Here is an 18138-nt window from a genome sequence, read left to right as displayed (position 1 = left end):
AGAATATACAGCACTTGGGATACACAAGCTTAAATATTGTTAATTTTCTGAAAATATCTCACACAGTTTTGTCAGTGTTTTATTTTTAAAAACAGGTGAATCCACTTTTTATACATCATTGCACTTCAACAAATACACAGAACACAAGTTCATGCATCTACAGTTACACACATCATAAGAACCCTGTTAGGTCTATTTCTACAATCTTTAAATCATGAGAAATTACAGTGTCAAACTGAAGAGTATAACTAGTTGCATAGAATATCACCATGCTGTAATGTTTCATCATCATTTAAACAAAAAAAGAAAATTATAAAAGTTTGCCTGAATTGAATGTACAAGAATATGTTGAACACATCAGTGCAAAAGGATTTGAGAATTTACATGATTTAACAAAAAAAATCACTTAAAAAGCAATCATATATATATATTTATAAACTGAAGTTCTGTTTTTGTTTTTAACTGCATTTCACCACCACCACTTTGTTGAACCATTCCAGCTTTTGAAGTCTGATTATTGGACACTCAAGTCTCTCTATATAGGTTAAGCCCTTAAGATAATTTCAATTTATATTACTTCTCTAAGTACCAGAACAGTATAATTCTCTCATCTTTCAGACATACAGTAAGGAATGAATATCAGCAGCTTAAAAATGAAACACATTTACTGTATTTTGGTTTTCCCCCTCCCCCAAAATATAAATATATACTGTATATTTTTAAGTTTTGCAGTACTTTACAAAAAAGTATCACTAGATGGCAGCAGTGCGTTTTAGAGCTTGGCCAATTTAACAGCTACCTTAAATAAAAAAATGGTGCATGCATGATCTAGCTTACAACTTCTACTGTTTAAATATATTAAGGAAAAAAAGCAACATTCACAGCACATCAAGCCCAAAATAGTTTACACCTTCTACACTGAAGCATTATTAAAATTTATCTGGCTAGGTCATCCTTACAGGAGAGGCTAAATAAGGCATGCTTTAGACAGTCATATTGTTGCTCACTTGAAAAGAAAAGAAAAGGAAAAAAAAAAAAAAAAAAAAAAAGGGAGTTCAGGAACTAAGAGTTCCAGCCATTAAATTGAGCAGGTCATATTGCCATCAGTCTCTCAGAAACTTAAAGCTCTAAAAAAGAAATGAGAAAAGGTATTAGTCAATGACTGACAGCATTTTCAAAGTCATGTGCTGTAACAGCATGTAAACAAAGCCATCTAAGCCATCTAACATCTAATTTTCTGTGAAATGAAATAAAGGCTTCCCAACCACAGCTAGCTTCCAGATTTAAGATGGAATGAGGCAGCTTTTTTTAGTAGCATTTTTGTACCAAAAACATTAAGCTGTAGTTTCCGAAGCTACGCTTGTGATTGCCTAGAGTTCTGAAGCTACTGAATAATTACAGACCTATGTATTTTATGCAAAAAAAAAAAAAAAAAAAAAATCTTTGAAAACTCCATGTGTTCTTTGAAATCTGACAGTCAGGAAGACTAGCGCCATACACTGAACAGCTGACAGCTTTTTAAATGCATGGACAAGTTATGTTTACTTATCCCAATCCCTAACAATTACTACACAAAAAGGAAGACTTCAGCGTGACCATTTCTTACATGTGTGCAAATCATACTTACATTATAAGCATTTTTAATTTGTGTTTCTCTGACGTAAGTTTTTATCTTTATGATTGTTCGTAGAATTTGTTTTCCTGGAGAAAGAGGCAGAAAATGCAGAGTCATTCACAAGCATAGCAAAACTTTTCTTTGAACATAGTTAAACAGCATTTCAATCTTCCTCCTCCTGTCTCTAGGTGGTTAAAGACAGCGCAAACAACTTTTAGCCATGTATGTTGATACCTTCTTTCCTAGTGAACTCACCTCCTACATCTATCATTCTGCTTCCTAGTTTTACCACTTACTTTTTTTACAATTGAAGTAGCATATTTTTCCAGTTTGCCAGTTACTTATTATATTTGTAATATTACCTCAAATATGTTATACAGGACAGTCAGGAGAGCACCTTTTACTTTAGCATGAATACTTGTTTCTAACTCTTTTTAACAACTTGGTTTTACAGCAAAATTTTTGAAATGTCAATCTTCTCTACTCCGTTGCTTACAGATGTCAAAAGTCTAGGGTATCCAAGTATCCGTGATGAAAGGTTTGCTTTACTTGAGAGTATCGACTTTTTTTGACAAATTTTGATGAATCAGAAGAGGTCAGCTTACAGGCTCTTTAGAGTGAGAATTTTGCCTGCTTTTATGTAGTAATGCAGTACATGGCACACTGATCTTTATTAAAGCTTCAGATTGCCACAGTTAGTAACATCACATGTAACAGATTTAAAGTAATGTAAACTCCCATAAGCTATCCCTTTAAATATCCCTCCCAGAAACTAAGCTTTCCCCTTAAGAAAAATATTACTGAGATTACTCAAAGTGCACTTACATTGGCCCAGCTGGTTCATCATCTGCAGCAAGAGTTCAGATGCAATCCAGTAAGACAGGGAAAGGAAAGAAAAAGGAAGTCAGTCTTTGTACTGTACACTAGCTGAACTGAAACAGCAAACCAATCTACAGCATTAAAGGCCATTCCACTTTGGTAGTGCAAAATTCATGGAGTTATTTTTCTGGATTCAAGTTTTAATGGCAAGTATGTTGCTTCAATGGTTTTAGTTAACACTTTGAATGCTTGTCATGAAGAACTGCAACTGTAGCGGACAGATTCTTGCAATATGGTCATACTCATCTTGTCCCCAAGTTCCAGTGGTTCAATCTCATAAAGTAGATGAGAAGACAAACCAACATTTCAGTTGTAAAATCCTGCTGTTTGTTTTCTTGCATTGATTTTTTTTTTTAACCCATTCATCAACTGCTGATGGGTAATTATTGGTATATACACAACAGGGTATATACACCATATGCTCGTCTTCTCCCATAGATCATACAACCATTTCATATTCCATTTTTCTTGATGTCTAATTATACCAGACCAGGTTAGGAGGAGGTTAAAGGTGCAATACTTTATTCCAACATCCAGATGTAGTCCTTGAATAGCAGCAGGCATTACGCTTGCATCTAATAAAAAAATAAAACCTAAAAGACCAGGAGGAAAAAAAATATGGTATTGTAATACCCCTAGACACAACAGACTTCAGCTACAGAAGACTGACAGCATTGTTCTGCCTGTGTCTTGGCAAAAAGCCGGGGGGGGGGATACTCTTTCAGGAATTGGGAAAAAATGTGCCAATGAGTAATGTTTCAATGAGTAATATTAGTTCTTTCATGACCAGTTGAACATTATTTGAATTATAAGTATCTTATTTTGCCCCCAAGTTGCAGTACAGAAGACAGAAATTAAGTGCATTTAAATAGCAGTGCAAAATTAATCAAGAAAATTAATGTTCCTGTAGAACTATTCTGGGGGACCAATTTACAACCTGCTATTTTTAGTCTATTAACAATTGCTATTCCCCCTCATACTAGTAGTTTTTTTTCACTGAAGTCTTCAAGAAACTCTCAGCAGGATTCCACAAGGGGGCTTAGTGCACATGAAGCAGTTATGGAAATTACAGTCTTAAAACAGTGTAGGCGTCTGCATGAGCACACACTAGGAGTAATGTCTGTCAAATGGGACATTACTCCACCTGTACCTTCAAGGCAACGGATAGGCAAAGCCACCGGTAGCACAGACAGTGACCGGAACAAAAAAAATATTTCAAAAAAGAAAAAAGAAAGAACTAACCACAAACCAATAGCTTTACAGCCAAAAATAACATACTAGCGACACACCAGTGTCCACAGAAGTCCATTACCAGCAACAGTACACTATCGGACAAGATACAGAGAAAACTAGGACTAGTAAAGACAACCAGACATCAATGTGCTGTTGTATATACAGTGGAGATATACAGAGACACATCAGGTACTGAAACACAAAGCACAGAGTAAATCTAGGTCTTCCCTCCACAAATATCTTTTGATTCACAAAAGACTTCAAAACAGACTATATTACGCACTCTATATGCTCTGTGGGAAGAATATTTTAACAGAAGTGGACAGACAGCAAATCCTTAGTTTCCCCCCTCCACACTCAGTAGCACTACCGAAGCCATTCTGCTTTAAGACTTGGTTATCTCAGCTTTCTATAAGCATAAGCAACATCTTTGAGAGTTTGTTTTGCTGAACTTCAGAAATAAAACTGCACCATTAAGATACAAGTTCTCTCTTGCTATAATAACCATTTTTCCTCTCAGTTAAAATATTCAGGTGCATATTTCAGATAGGTAATTTTTGTGTGCTAATAGAAATGCTTCAGGTATATAAAGGCTGCCAGCAAGTGTTTTCCTAGTAAAGATCCAACAAAAATGCCTATTGGAATACTTATGATTATACCTAAGGTCTAAGACTGGTGGATCGCCACCCCTCACCCCTTTCTCATCTATAATCTAAACAGCTGATACAGTGAGGCTGAGGAAAAGTTTCTTTACACTTTACTCTCCTGGACAGCCATTTAACTGCTGAAGCAGCATCCCCAGTACGGTGCAATACAGTACAGACAAAGAATCAAAACCCTAGCGAAATCAGGGGCAACAGAACAACAGAAAAATAAGTACAAAATTAGACTAAATAAAGATTAAAAACAGCAAACTGAAATCCAAATTAGTTGTGAACGTGAATGAAGAAATTTTAAGAAAAAGTGTTAACATTATGACTTGTGCATTGTATAGACTGAAGCGGAGATTAAACAAACTCCAAAGCATGCAGATCTCTCACTTACCACCATTTTTTAAGGGTATGATGCAATTGAAGGGGGGAAAAAAAAAAGAAGTCATAGTAACCGACAAATATCAATATAACTCAAAACCTTTACACCAGAAGGCCTGGCTCTAGTGACTGACTCTCTAATGCAATAATACCTGAAACATATGGCCACAGAGAACATGCCTCCGAGTATGCTTCTTCATTCCATTCAGTACCTGCAAGGTTCCTGAAATACTGCAACTTGAGCTCTAATTTTATAATTGACCACACTAAACCCTTCATTTTTCAGGAATTTGATTTTTAATTTGGAAAAGATCTGCAGACTCCAATAAGTCATTTTTTATATAATAAAAGATTAAAAATACTACCAAACCTTCCTTGTAGATACAGTGATTATCTGCTTAATGTTGCCCTCAAATAGCAGATTTCTAAACTGAAACTTTAGAATTGCTACCACCTTTAATACATTGTGTAACAAGTATAATCAATCCTTCCAGCCAAAAAAAACATTAAAATTGTATGATAACGACAAATATAGTTTAGCTTTCCTCCAACTTGTGTATCTGGTGAGGTCACATGTGTATTAATTGTCTGGCACTATAACTCTCCTGCTACAACGGTCTGAGAACAGGTTCAGTCTTTGTGTTCCCAGCCCTGCCTTACTTTCAGCCTTAATTTAGAAGTCAGTTTCTTTTGAAAAATTACAATATTTAATATCAAATTATTAAATTTGATGCCTTTTATGAATGGCAGAAGTTAAAAATGAAAATATTTTCCATGAAATCTACCAAATGAGGAGTTAGGAGATAACCTCAACATTTTTTTTCCTAAACTGACACACAGCAACAGCAAAACCTGCTTTTATGTATCAATAGTGAACCTAAGTATTATTAAAATACACACTCAAGCAGAAAAACACCTATGTTAAAATTCTGTTCGGATCCTCAAAAGAAAAAGCCAAATGTCTATGGCTGCTTCAGTCTTCTGTTATAATACAGTCTCTACAGTCTGCAAAGCAATTTAGAAAAAAAAAATAATTGCTTAAACTTTGCTTTCTGAGAAGACAAAAATTTAACAGTGGTGCAAGTTGACAGTTTGAAAACTTTGAGAAGAATATTTACAAATATAAGAATTCAGATGTGTTTGCCCAAGTTGAAAAACTTAATGAATTTTTCAGTTATTAACTCAGAAAATACTCAGAAGCTTCCCAAACAAGGTACAGTGAACACTCAAAGTGATCCTCTGACTTCTGCCATGCAGGCCTGTGATGCATTCTCACAGGGTAGCTGCTCTCTGGAGTACAATCGTTAAACTCTGTATTACAGTTGTGGGCTTTGGTTGCATGCAAAGATGTAAAGGTAGTATTTGCCACCACTACGCGCAATGTGCACCAGATTCAGTGAAACACCGTTGTATATTGCTTCATTAATAGTGGGAATATCTTAGAGGGAGGGGTAAAGAAAACATGAATGGAGATGCTCATCAGGCTCCATAAAACCAATAAAAACAAAGCAGTTGCTCTGAAATGGAACAAAGGCATAACTATATTTGCAATGAAGAATACCTGGCCAAGATCAGTTACATGAGACTTAAGGTGTTCTGATCCTGTAATAGCATCTAACAAATTCGTATATAGGACCATAGAAACCAGGCTATTTGACTACCATCGTGATACAGTGATCCCTGCTTTTAGGAATAGTTGATAGCTATACAGTCTCATAACGTGTGTTCCTGACAATTTTCTCCCCTTGATAAATTCTGGCATGGGAAAGAAAGGTGACACCAATAGGGAAAAAAAAAAGTATTAGCTAGTTACAAGGCAAACCCTTTAAGTGAAAACATTTTGTTCTTCAAATTACTTACAGTAATAGCAGGAATAGAAAATTCAAGAAAAAAATAACAAGTATTAGAAAGAATGTGGGGATATGGATGAAGCTTCTGCATAGCTATGGCAGAAATATTTATGGAAAGCTTTTTTATTAAACTGACAAATGAGAAGGGAAGAAAAAAAGCACGTGTTATAACATAGTTACCACAAGGCTTTGAGCTAAATATTATGTAGAATATGGATTCTAAAGTAAAAACTGTTTACATTCCTATGGAGGAATGCAGCCAAGAAGTTTTTACTTTCTACTTACCGCAGATCACACCCTTTAAAACAGGGTATTTGCCAATTTTAGGCTATTTAATCCAACAACAACACCCCCCACTTTCTTTAAAAATCTTTGATACACTATATTGAGGTCATAATGCCTGATGACTATGTCTGTAAGCAGCTTAAGCTATACCACAGAGGAATAAACAACTATTTGCTTCCTTTTATTGTAAAGTGAAGTCCAAGCAACTTGCATTCTGAGCAAAATGCGTCAGCAATCCTCTACTGAAACTCTGCTTCTGATCACACATGCAGGAAGTGCCAACATCTGTGGCCTAAACATGCTGTGTTCATGCAGCTTTCATCACCAAAAGCCACTGGAAGCTGCACTTTACTCAACCGCCATGATTTTACCAAACGTATCCTCTCTCTAGAAAGGTATGTAAACCATATTGGCTTATCATGTATAATGCAAGGCAAACTCTGATTTTGAAATAATGCAGAGAAATCAAGCGCAGTCTTCCCCTCCCTTCTTCCTTCCAGCACATAATTGAATGCAAGAGGGTTCACATCTGTAAGCAAGTTTGCGGAGGTACTCACTGCTGTAACCTCCCCTCCAGGATGAGGAGAATGCCCCCAGTTCACAGGCACTACACCAAGGACCTGTGCTGGGCATCCACTCATGCCATCCTCGCACAGTTTTTGGTGGAAATACAGACTGCACAGGATTCAGAACTTCCTTTTTATGGTACACAGCAGCAGGGGAAAAAAGTGCTCAAATACCTGAGTTATGTGAAGGAAGAAACATTAACAGAACTACTGAGCAGCCCTGTTCTGTGGCAGAAAAGGCAGTCAAACCAAACACAAAAAGCAAGGTTCATGCAAAGTTAAAACTGCAGTCAGGAAATGCCAAAGTTAAAGAACTGTCCTTGCTCTTCCAGCATGATGGTGTTTCTAGACAGAGGTGACACCTTTTACAAGGCCAGCTAGCACACTGGTAAAAATGTCTTTTGTAGCACATAAGCACCTCCCCCCCAACTCTGATATCAAAGTGGTGAACTCCACAGCTAAACAGTTGAGAAGAACTCCAAATTTAACTTGGTATTGGGCACTTTACAGAATCACAGAATTGGTAAGGTTGGAAGGGACCTCTGGAGGTCATTTAGTCCAACCTCCCCGCTCAGCAGAGTCACCTAGAGCATGTTAGACAGGGTTGCATCCAGGCAGGCCTTGAAGATCTCCAGAGCAGGAGACTCACAACCTCTCGGGGCAACCTGTGCCAGTGCTCCGTCACTCTCCCAGTGAAGAAATCCCCCCCTCACGTTCAGGTGAAACTTCCTGTGCTTAAATTTCTGCCCATTGCCTCTTGTCCTGTCACATGGGGCAACTGAAAAGAGTTTGGCCCCGTCCCCGGACACCCTCCCTTCAGGTGCTTGTAGACATTGATAAGATCCCCCCTCAGGCTTCCCTTCCCCAGGCTGAAGAGGCCCAGCTCTCACAGCCGGTCCTCAGAGGGCAGGTGCTCCAGCCCTCTGATCATCTTTGTAGCCCCACACTGGACTCTCTCCAGTAGCTCCATGTCTCTCCTGTACTGGGGAGCCCAGAACTGGACACAGTACTCGAGATGAGGTGTCACCAGGGCTGAGTAGAGGGGCAGGATTACCTCCTTTGACCTGCTGGCAACACTCTTCCTAATGCAATTCTTCCTAATTACCCTTCCTCGTTACCAACTGCCCTCTCAGAAGGGCTGCCAATAGGATGGGGGAAGAGGAACGATACCAGTTATCTCTTAGGGGCAAAACAGGCAATTTTTAGCCTGTGCAACAGAGGTTAGAGAGAAGGGAAAGAATTAATGCAATTGATCTCATTTCTGCTGGTCAGGTAAAGTTCCCCAATCTCTCTGGAAAGGATCTCGAGCATCTTTCAGGAAAGAGATAATGTTTCTTTCCAGTCACATCCCCCTGCCGGTAACTGAGTGTTACCGTTCAGATCAGTTTTCAAACTCTGTTTAGGTGCTTATTTAGTTTAATCGAAAAGATACTGCCCTCTGTAAGTCTTCCTTATTTCTCTTTAGGCTGATGCAGCTGTAAAAACTATTCACTTTTCTATGAAGTTCTTACAAATATCTTCTTGTCTGTATATACGTGCACTGTGAAACCACGCAGTGACATTACAAATCTGGTTTGCTGAAGGGTTAACTATATGTGCTTTGCCTGAGGAACATTATATTCCTCTAAAAGCAAGTCTCTATCAGACAGGGGGCAGCAGGTGGACCCTCAAGATACGCTGCCTCACAAACTTGTGCTGCACTGAATTAGATGATTAGTTAGAGGTACGGAAAGGCTAAGCTGTTGAGTACAGCGTTCTCAAGAAAGCAGCAAGATGAGCAGTTTCTGGAAGGTGGCAACAGGAAACCTTAGTGAGGGCAGGCTGGTGCAGCTAGGGAAGAGAAAGGTAAGAAAAGCACTTGATTTGAATCCTCTTTATTAGTCGAGTTTGAGGCAATTGTGCTCCAACTTGCCGTTGGGCTGGTTTTATCAGAGGGTATAAATGCAGCATACTCTGAAAGGCTGCCTGTAACTTGTGCAGGCTTAACTGAGCTAGACCTAAAATCTAGGTCACCTGAGTAGCATATGAGGCAAGAGCTCAGCGTGGGCCAGGGCATCTGCCCAAGACCCTGGAAACACACAGCTCAGCTGTGTGCTATGTATGTCACTACCAGTCAGGCTCTGCAAGGCTGCAAGCATACCATCTCTAGGCTGTCAACTGAACAGTTCCTTCAGCTCAAGGAAGGCTTTGATTTTTCCTTATGCAGGGGAAGTTGCCAAGTTTAGCATAATCATTTTTCTCCAGAACTGTACTTTCTATTTCAGGACACTTAAGAATATCTAAAGTCATCTTTATACTAGGTCTGCACACAAATTATTACTCAAAGATCCCCTCAAAGGGGCAAACACTAGTCAATACACCTAGATTCTCAAAAAGGGAGAAGAGAAACGACTGTACATGGGAGACATCTCCAGACATCTCCCTTCCTCTCCCTAAGGTGGAATTTAAGGCACCTCATGGGCCACCTCAAAGTACTGCAGAGTGGTGAGATAGGAGGTACAAAGCTTGCACCTCAACATCTAGGCTGTTTACCGGTAGCAGACACCTTATCAGCAAAGGTAGACAGTCTGCAGCAGGGAGACATGCCAAGTTGAAAAATAACGATCCACTGGACAGCACTTCAAAGTAACACACCAAATGGCCACCCATCCTCAAACGTGACTGGGTTTTTTGGCTGTTTGTCTGCTACTCTAGAGAAAACAACAAAACAACGAACTTCAGAGAAATCCTATGGCTAAGTAGAGTCTATAGTTATTCCAAAACGGGGAGACCAGGGAGCAGGGCGGTAGAAGAGTATGTTAAAGAATCTCACAGGTAAGGAAAAAATGTGGACAGGTCCAAGGATAAAATATACTGCCCAGCAAAAAGGGCCATCAGGGAAGTTACTCTGCTACCAGCTTCTGCCCATGTAAGGGCAAGGGCACTAACAGCTCAATTACTGTACTGCTTACTGCTGCAGCAGCCTCTCATGAACATCTGACACCACCACAGCCCTTATCTCTAAAGCTTAAAATGTCAAAACCAGCACTAAAACATCTTGGAAAATAGATGATAGTCTGTAGAGACCACAGCTGTTTCCAAATGATATTCTAAACACTAAGTAATATGGTGTTCAGAGTAGTAGTAAGTTATGACAGGCATCTGTGTAAGTCACTGACCCAACCTGGACCATTGATGTTACCCACTCACTGCAGCATGCAGAGGGGAATATATGATTTTGGAAGCACCAAATTTAAATTCCAAATGATAAGCACATAGTGGCATTAAACATTAACTTTGGCATTTCGTAACCATGTGTATAAAAGGAACAATAAACTTAAGAGTAACCAGAGTTTCCAATAAAACATTCAAGTGTGAAAATCAGCAGGCTCTGAAGACTTCTCATATGCATTTGTAAACGCTGCCCCTGCTTATAGGGTGTTTCCCACCACAGTATCACAGAGAGTTTTAAATGCAATTACAAAAAGCACAGGATTAACCAAGGGAAATGTAGGACTTAAGTCACCTTTTAAATTGGGTAGATTTTATGCCAATTGTGTCTCTTCATCCAAGTAAACCTAATATACCAATGTTGACTGTGATAGTCAGGATTTGATTTCCTCCTCCAGAAAAAGCAGGCAGAGAGAACATCTCCAGCACTGAGGCGCATCACTTTCCACAAATCAAATTTAGCTGCCTTTAAAATAATAGCAAACCAAGCAAGCAAATTCAGTAACCTCAGTTACTTCGTTCATCATCTTGGATGCTGCTATCGGAGATGATGATCTTGAAATTCCTCAAGCACCTGAAGAGTGGCCAGACCAGTCAGGAAAACTTTGGCCTTTGGAACAAACAGGTATTGAACTTTGATATACACTACACCTCTTGTGTATACTTTACTGGGCTAACACAAGCATTGCAATATTTGTGGTCAGTCAAATCAAAATCAATTTCTTCTGGATTAACTTGAAGCTGATTACAATGAGTATTTCCATATTAAATCACAATCATTAATACCTGATTTTAGTCTTTATCAAACTTGACCAAATAAAAGTTCATAAAATGAAGGGAATTATGAAGAGCCACGAACAAGGTGAGATTCTTCCTGGCCATCATGATACCCAAACTGAGGCAAAGGCAAACACGGCCCAGCAATAGGGGAGAAGCGCAAGAGAATGTTTGAATTATTTTTTTCACGTACTTTTAAAAGTTTTCTGGGCTGGTTGAGAGCCACTTCGAGGACAAACTGCTGGCAGTATAAACCCCTTAACAACTATAAAGTTGTTAGTTACGCAGACATACATGCACTGCATTGTTCCTTGGGGTATTTCCAACAAAACTTGAAACAGTCTCAATGGCATGCTCTATAAGCAGTTAGTAAATGCTACTGAAGTGGTTAAGATTAAAAAAAAAAAAAAAAAAAAAAGCGCTAGTTTCCTCTAGGTATGCACTATTCTTGGTGTAAGAAAGTTTTAGTCTGTTAGGGAAGTGATCCAAACCTCAGCCATATGACACAAGGTATTAAAATTTGTCATCTGCTTAGTAAGATTCTTGTTTCCCCTCCCTTCCTCTGAGATACAGCTCAGGAACAGTGAAGTTGTTTTTGCCCAAACTTCACAAGCAGATCATTGCTTCAGCACCTATATTTTAATCCCAAAAGTTGAATATCTTGCTATGTTGTTACCACTCTCTTGTGCAGCTCGACAACAACTAGTCATTGCTGCACGAGTTACGACACGCAGTTTTCTTTGGAAGTTTTCTAGCATGCTAGAAGGCTTGTCTAACCTTGGAAAACACTGATGATTCAGTGCTTCCCCAGACTGACTCAGTGCGTAGCCCACTATATCTTATACAGCACCCACTGTGTTATTTGAATGCATTTTTTTCTACAGCAAACAAAACGGCACATCATCCATTTCTCACGTGGACTCCTTGGACAAGTGTTCTTGGTAAACACTATAGTAAGCAGCTAGGTGTGACATTCGAGTCTGTTCATCGAACTGGTTCTTTCAGATACTCATTTTAGCCTCAAACTGCCCCTTTCCCCATCTTTTAAAGAGGAAGATATGCAAAAGCTCAAAGATAAAACAAATAGAACTTTTCTGTATACCACACAGTTATCAATGCTACCATCAAACCTGGCACAATAACTTAATCTTTTAGAAAATATAACCTGCTACACATTGCAGTTGGACAAAACGTCCAGAGCATTCTTTAAATTCATTAAAAACTCCTTTACATACCAAAGAGACTGCCCCGCCTCTTTCTTTTTTTTTTTCAGTTGAAAACATTTAATGTTTTTTTTTAAACATCTCTGTGGGCACAGTCCATTCAAGTGTAATATTCCCTTTTCAAACCTGCACGCTGTCTGAACCAGATGCCAGACTGAAGAGGGAGCACCATTCGGGATTAGTGGGTTTCGAGCTGTCTCCCTATGCTCCCTAAGGCCAACAGGCAGCACTCCAGGGCTACAGAAGCAGGAAAGGCAGAGGGAAGCATTAGGCCCACCTTCCACAACAAAAGCTTTGAAGATATTGAAATAACTGCCCTCCTATTCCACAGTTTGAAAACCTGAAGGAATCCAGTGACTTTGCACAGCACTTGGACCACATATGCTTACTGGGTTTAACGTCTGGAGATGGAACAGCTGAGAAGTCAAAACTTCTCAAAGCTGAACAAACTGCACTGCTGATCCTTCCTTCTAGGAAGTCTGTTCTGCTGCCATTAAGTCCTGTCCTCTTTGCCCTTTTGTTTTGTTTTGTTTTTTTCCTTGTATGTGGCTTTGAGAGCACTTACCGTCTGGGACTTCATCCGGCCTCTTCCTTTTCTCATAAATAACTATGATGACAACAAGGATAATGATTTCTGCCAAAATCCCCAAAAAGGGCCACAGGGGAGCCAAGTGGCTGCGGACACGGAGGATGGTTGTGACAGAGACGGAGCCAATTACGTTGGTTGCGTTGCACTGGTACTCGCCAGGATCCTCATTTATCTGTAGGTTTGTGATACTGAGCTCAGTATAGTTTTCTTTATTTGTAATGAAGAACCTGCCAGAGGAATTGTTGATGTCCTGTAAGAGGAGAAAGATAGAAGAGGAAAGAGCAAAAGTTTTCTTTTTTATTTCTATGTAATAGAAGCTGGAAGCAGTCTAAGGAATTCTTGCAAAGAAGTTGGTTACTTTACACAACAGAACAGTCCACTGCCAGCATTTGCTCTGTATCCCTCACTAAAGTGAATTTTGCTTAAAACCAAAAAAAAATTGCTATTTTGATTGACAAGCTATATTCAACTACTTTAACAGCATTGGCCTTGAAATGCTGATGGTTGTGATCATTTAAGCTACAGTGTTCTCAGCTGTGTGCTTGAAATAAGCTGTTACATTCCATTCACCAATTTATAGTAATACAATGAAATAGATTGGGCTAAACACATAAGACAAGTAGCCAGGATACAAGGTACGTTCCCTAGCAGGGGTCAAAAACAGACTGCAATGTGTGTGTGTGGGGGGGGGAAACAAACAAAACAAAAGAAAACCCAAAACCCCAGGTCAGTACAAATTAAGATTATTCTACATAGCAGTAGCCATCTTTTTAAAAAATTGTCTAAGGTATGAAGGTCCTATGAAAATCTTGCATTTGTTATGTTTTCCAAAGAAACACAGGTACTTCCTACTGATTTGTGGGCAGGGCAGCCGAAGGTGCCTACTTCAGGAATATTTAGAGAACATGGAATTTGGGGCACCACCACATCCCTTCCACATCAGGCAGAAAGGGCTCCAGAGTTTCTTATGCTTAAAAGTTTCTAAAAAAGAACAAAACCTTGGAAGAGTAAAGTACAAGAGATCAGACATAGGTTTGTTCTTCCTGAAAGTTAACTTTGGATGAATTTATCAAAAGCTTTCAGGTTATCAGATAACCCAAAAGAAAACATGCACAGAAATCTACAGAACCAAAGGGACTCTGATGTCTCACAAGACTTGAAAAGCCATTCATATAGCAATTCAGTTCAGCGCCTCTTAAAAATTTAAGCTAGCACCTAACAGTGAACAATTAGTCCATCTTATTATTTACTGATCATTTTTTCCCATGTATCAAGCAAGTCATAATGGCCATGGCAGATCACACAGCAACATGAAAATAGACAGGCTCCAGGAGTTAGCAGATTCCAGCTTCTCTTCTGCTATTTCAGTTGCTGGTCACATCCTCGCACTAAGTCATCTGAGCTCATCCAGCAAAACTGAAAAACAGCTTAAGATATTTAAAACTAAATGCATTTTTAAGGCACATTTCACAACTCACTTTTTGTAATTTGTGGCAGGCACCCTGAATATCACATCTTTCTTGGCAATTCGTAGCTCAGTCCAGTAGCAATGCAATAAGCAACGCCATTTGCACAACTAAGTTACAAATATTTATTCATTTTCTATTCACTGTGAGTGAAAAGTTTCTGCTTTGCGCACTGATGTCTTAGACTTTTGAGGAACTGCATTTTGAGAAGTTGTAAGACACTAACATACCCACCAAAACAAAGCTGCTCATTTCCTTCTGCGCTGGCGGTTTCAGCAGGTGAATTCATGCCTGATACCGCAGTTTACCTACCTCGAATACGCCGTTGACCTTCTTGCGCCACACCCATTCAGGATGCGGGAACCCCACGGACTTGCAGTACATGACTGCCTCCTGCCCCTCATTTTTATTTTCACTCCGTTTATGGCCAGTGATGTCTGGAGTAGCTGCAAAATGAAACAAAAGCTCTGCGTTTACAAGCTGCTCGTTACAGAAGTAATGATCTTAAGCCCCGAGAATTAGAACGGAACATGCAAGTGGCAAGTTCTGCAGAAGCCATCACCTTTCCCAAGCTGAGCCCACTTACAAAAGGGAAACTGCAATTCCCTTCTCTCCAACCAGCATCTCAACTGCAGATCTGCAAGAAAGTCTTTCAGGATCGCTTTGCCAGGCAAGGTGAGGGACAAAGGAGAAATTTCAACATCAAACTTCAGTTACCTCCCATAAAGCACAAACCTACAAAAGCAAAGTGGCTCAGCCGTTTGACAGTGCAGGAAGCAGGGAAGCTCCCCTCTGCCCAGAAGCACCCCATCTCCCTCTCTGCTCAGAAGTTCCCAGCGGCTTTTCAGGTACTTTCAGCCTCACAACACAGTAGGCAGGGACTCTGCTTACAACTTGCCCATCGTTTCAGGATTTTGAACTGATACTGTTTTAACACGGACTTTTGAAAGCTCAAATCAAGCTCTAGCCTTTCTCTGGGATTTTAGGTTTGATCCTCCCAACTTGCTGTGACTTGTCATACTTCACACTTCTTATATCTTACAGCGATACCCCTCCTTGGAGCAGTTAGATACTGGTAATGTTTTAAAAGTCAAAATCCCTCCAACAGAGAATCTTCTCATTGAGCCTATATACAAACATACGCTCTAAGGAAGGTTGCAGATAAACTAGGGGCAACCCTGAGCAAAACACAGTCCTGAATATCAGTGGAGGATATCCTGAATTAATTTGTCTATAAATAACGCCTGTCATTTACTTTGCCATGTTTGTCACAGCAGCCTGTTACAGCCTAATACCTCACAAGAGATTACCACGGCTCAATGGACTGCCTGAGCTGAACCTCTGCATAAGCAGATGGCTTTGGTGCTGTAGTGACCACCTTTAAAGCCCATTCGCTTTCTAGCTTGCTAATCATGTCACACGTGGCCTACTGTGTGACCACTGGACACTGATCTGTTAATCCAGTCAAAGTCCAATCTGAGTGCTCCAGGAACAAACCTTCCAGCATGGGAATTTATTACAAGGGTCTATTCAAGGGAAGTTCCTTTTATCACTAGCAGCCCCTGCAGAGAGGGGTAGAAAGGGAGTATGGGCTCATGACAGCATATCCACGACTACAAGTTAAAGAAAATAGACAAATTTCAGTTCTCATCAGTTGCAGCAAGGGAAAACAAGCAAAACATCTTGAGCAACTCGCTACTCTTCCAAGAATTACATCACAACTCTTTGGGAAAACACTCAGCCAGTTTAAGTGCTAAAGGAATTATATTTCAAATGCAAGGGTATTTCAACGCAGAAAATATCCCATGGATATTTCCTGGAAGATCTTTTTAGGACAGTAAGGCAACTATTTGATAATACAGTTAAAGGGGCATAAAATAGGCTTCTGAACCACCAGAACCCATGCTCATTAGAGTACTTAAGCTACAGCATTCTTCCGTACACATCTGTTCATCTTCAAAGACATCATCAGGAGACATTCATTGACCCAGCTTCTTGAATTTATCTAGGTATTAAAAAAAAAAAAAAGATTTCTAACTTGTCACCCCGGCAGTAATTCTGACCACTTGTCACATGAAGAAACATGGACTTGCTGCTGACAGAAATTGTTAAATTCCAATCTCATTTTCTAGCGCTAGATTTCCTCTGACTCAGCAACAGTCAGGGCTGCTAGCACGGACTAAGGGGCTGAACAGACTCTTCCTGCTGGACGCTGCTGCAGAGGAAGCAGAGCCCGATCACGCAGCAGACACACTGCCCGCCAGAAACCAAAGCTAAACCCAGGGATTGCTGGCAGAGCCCTTACGGGGCTTATGCCATTTTAAAATATTTTAACACGTTAAGCAAATACTTTTTCTAATTTTGAGCTGAATATCTTTTCAGCAAGGGACCATTCATTACCTAAGGGAGGGATGTTACAATCATAACGATATTTCTCTCATAAGGCAGAAGGTGAGGGAAGTACTTGAATCAAGTCTTAGGCATTCACATGGACAAACAAGAGTTTTGCTAGCAGTTTTCAATATACACGATAAAAGGTTAAGCAAGATCAGTGGATGCTGCTAGACAAGTTTTGGCTATTTGCAAGGTGCTGCTAGCCATAACCATGATAAATAATCACAACATGCTAGGACATTCTAAAAATGTATCTTTACAGGTGCCAAACTAGAAAATCTTTCTAAAAGCAATAAAACACAAACTGAATGACGACACCAGGCCAGGACAATTCCCTGGTCTTATGTAGAAGTAGCTTTTAGATATATAAACTGAAGTAAGCTGGAAAAGAAAGAATGTTCCAGCCTTACTAAGTGACAACAGATACTACCTATATACCTGTGACTACAAGAGGCAGTATTTCTAAGAAATGAAATTTTCAGGTTGAAGGTCTCTAAGCAGAAAAGAAATCTGCTTTAGAGTTAAGTGAGCTGCATTATGTCTTATTAAGAATCACTAAGCACCTGCAATGTTCTTTTGAAAAACTGTTTACAGCCTCAAAAAGAGGATTATATTTATTCCTAAAGAAGGTGGTTCTTCAGTAAGTGATTCCACCTTGTGATCTATTGAAAGGTCTCATCTCACCCTTGCTAAGTTTGGAAAGTTTTCATTTAAGCAGAAGTCAACCCAATGACTCCTTGTGATTTTTTTTCCTTAATTGAACATGATATGTAGAGATTACTTCCAACTTATGCTCCACTTATGCTGGCCTTACATTAAGGGACAGGCTTAAGGTGGCAAGGTGACAGCCCCAAAACTGGCACTGATGGGCTGTCAAAAGCAATTGCAAATTTCTCCAATTAGGAAAAGAAGAAATAGGATTCAGCAGCTTAACATGAGGCCCAACACAGCCTCCATCTGTCAGCACTTAGTTTTTCTTTGCCGTCTACCAGCACAAAGAGAGGCAAAGCAGAACCTTGC

The 18138-nt window shown here is 39.6% G+C and overlaps 1 protein-coding gene across 2 annotated transcripts in view; it reads right to left on the bottom strand.

Annotated features, from left to right (window-relative positions):
- Window positions 1-63: 63 nt before the first annotated feature.
- The window catches only part of NPTN (neuroplastin), a 58206-nt gene continuing 40131 nt past the window's right edge, over window positions 64-18138 (bottom strand). The window contains exons 4-8 of one of the 2 annotated variants that reach the window (XM_062583799.1): window positions 15037-15170; window positions 13235-13508; window positions 2441-2462; window positions 1628-1701; window positions 64-1127 (exon numbers count right to left, since the gene is read on the bottom strand). In XM_062583799.1, coding sequence (XP_062439783.1) covers window positions 1641-1701; window positions 2441-2462; window positions 13235-13508; window positions 15037-15170 — 491 coding nt within the window. In that variant the 3' untranslated portion in view covers window positions 64-1127; window positions 1628-1640. Of the gene's footprint in view, window positions 1128-1627; window positions 1702-2440; window positions 2463-9193; window positions 9199-13234; window positions 13509-15036; window positions 15171-18138 lie in introns of those variants that run through there. The other variant, XM_062583798.1, reaches the window with a different exon arrangement.

This window comes from Rhea pennata, chromosome 10 (genome assembly GCF_028389875.1).
Source record: "Rhea pennata isolate bPtePen1 chromosome 10, bPtePen1.pri, whole genome shotgun sequence".
In the NCBI taxonomy this organism is placed as follows: domain Eukaryota; kingdom Metazoa; phylum Chordata; class Aves; order Rheiformes; family Rheidae; genus Rhea; species Rhea pennata.
Note: the sequence above shows the minus strand (reverse complement) of the source record. Positions and strands in the feature narration are given on the sequence as shown.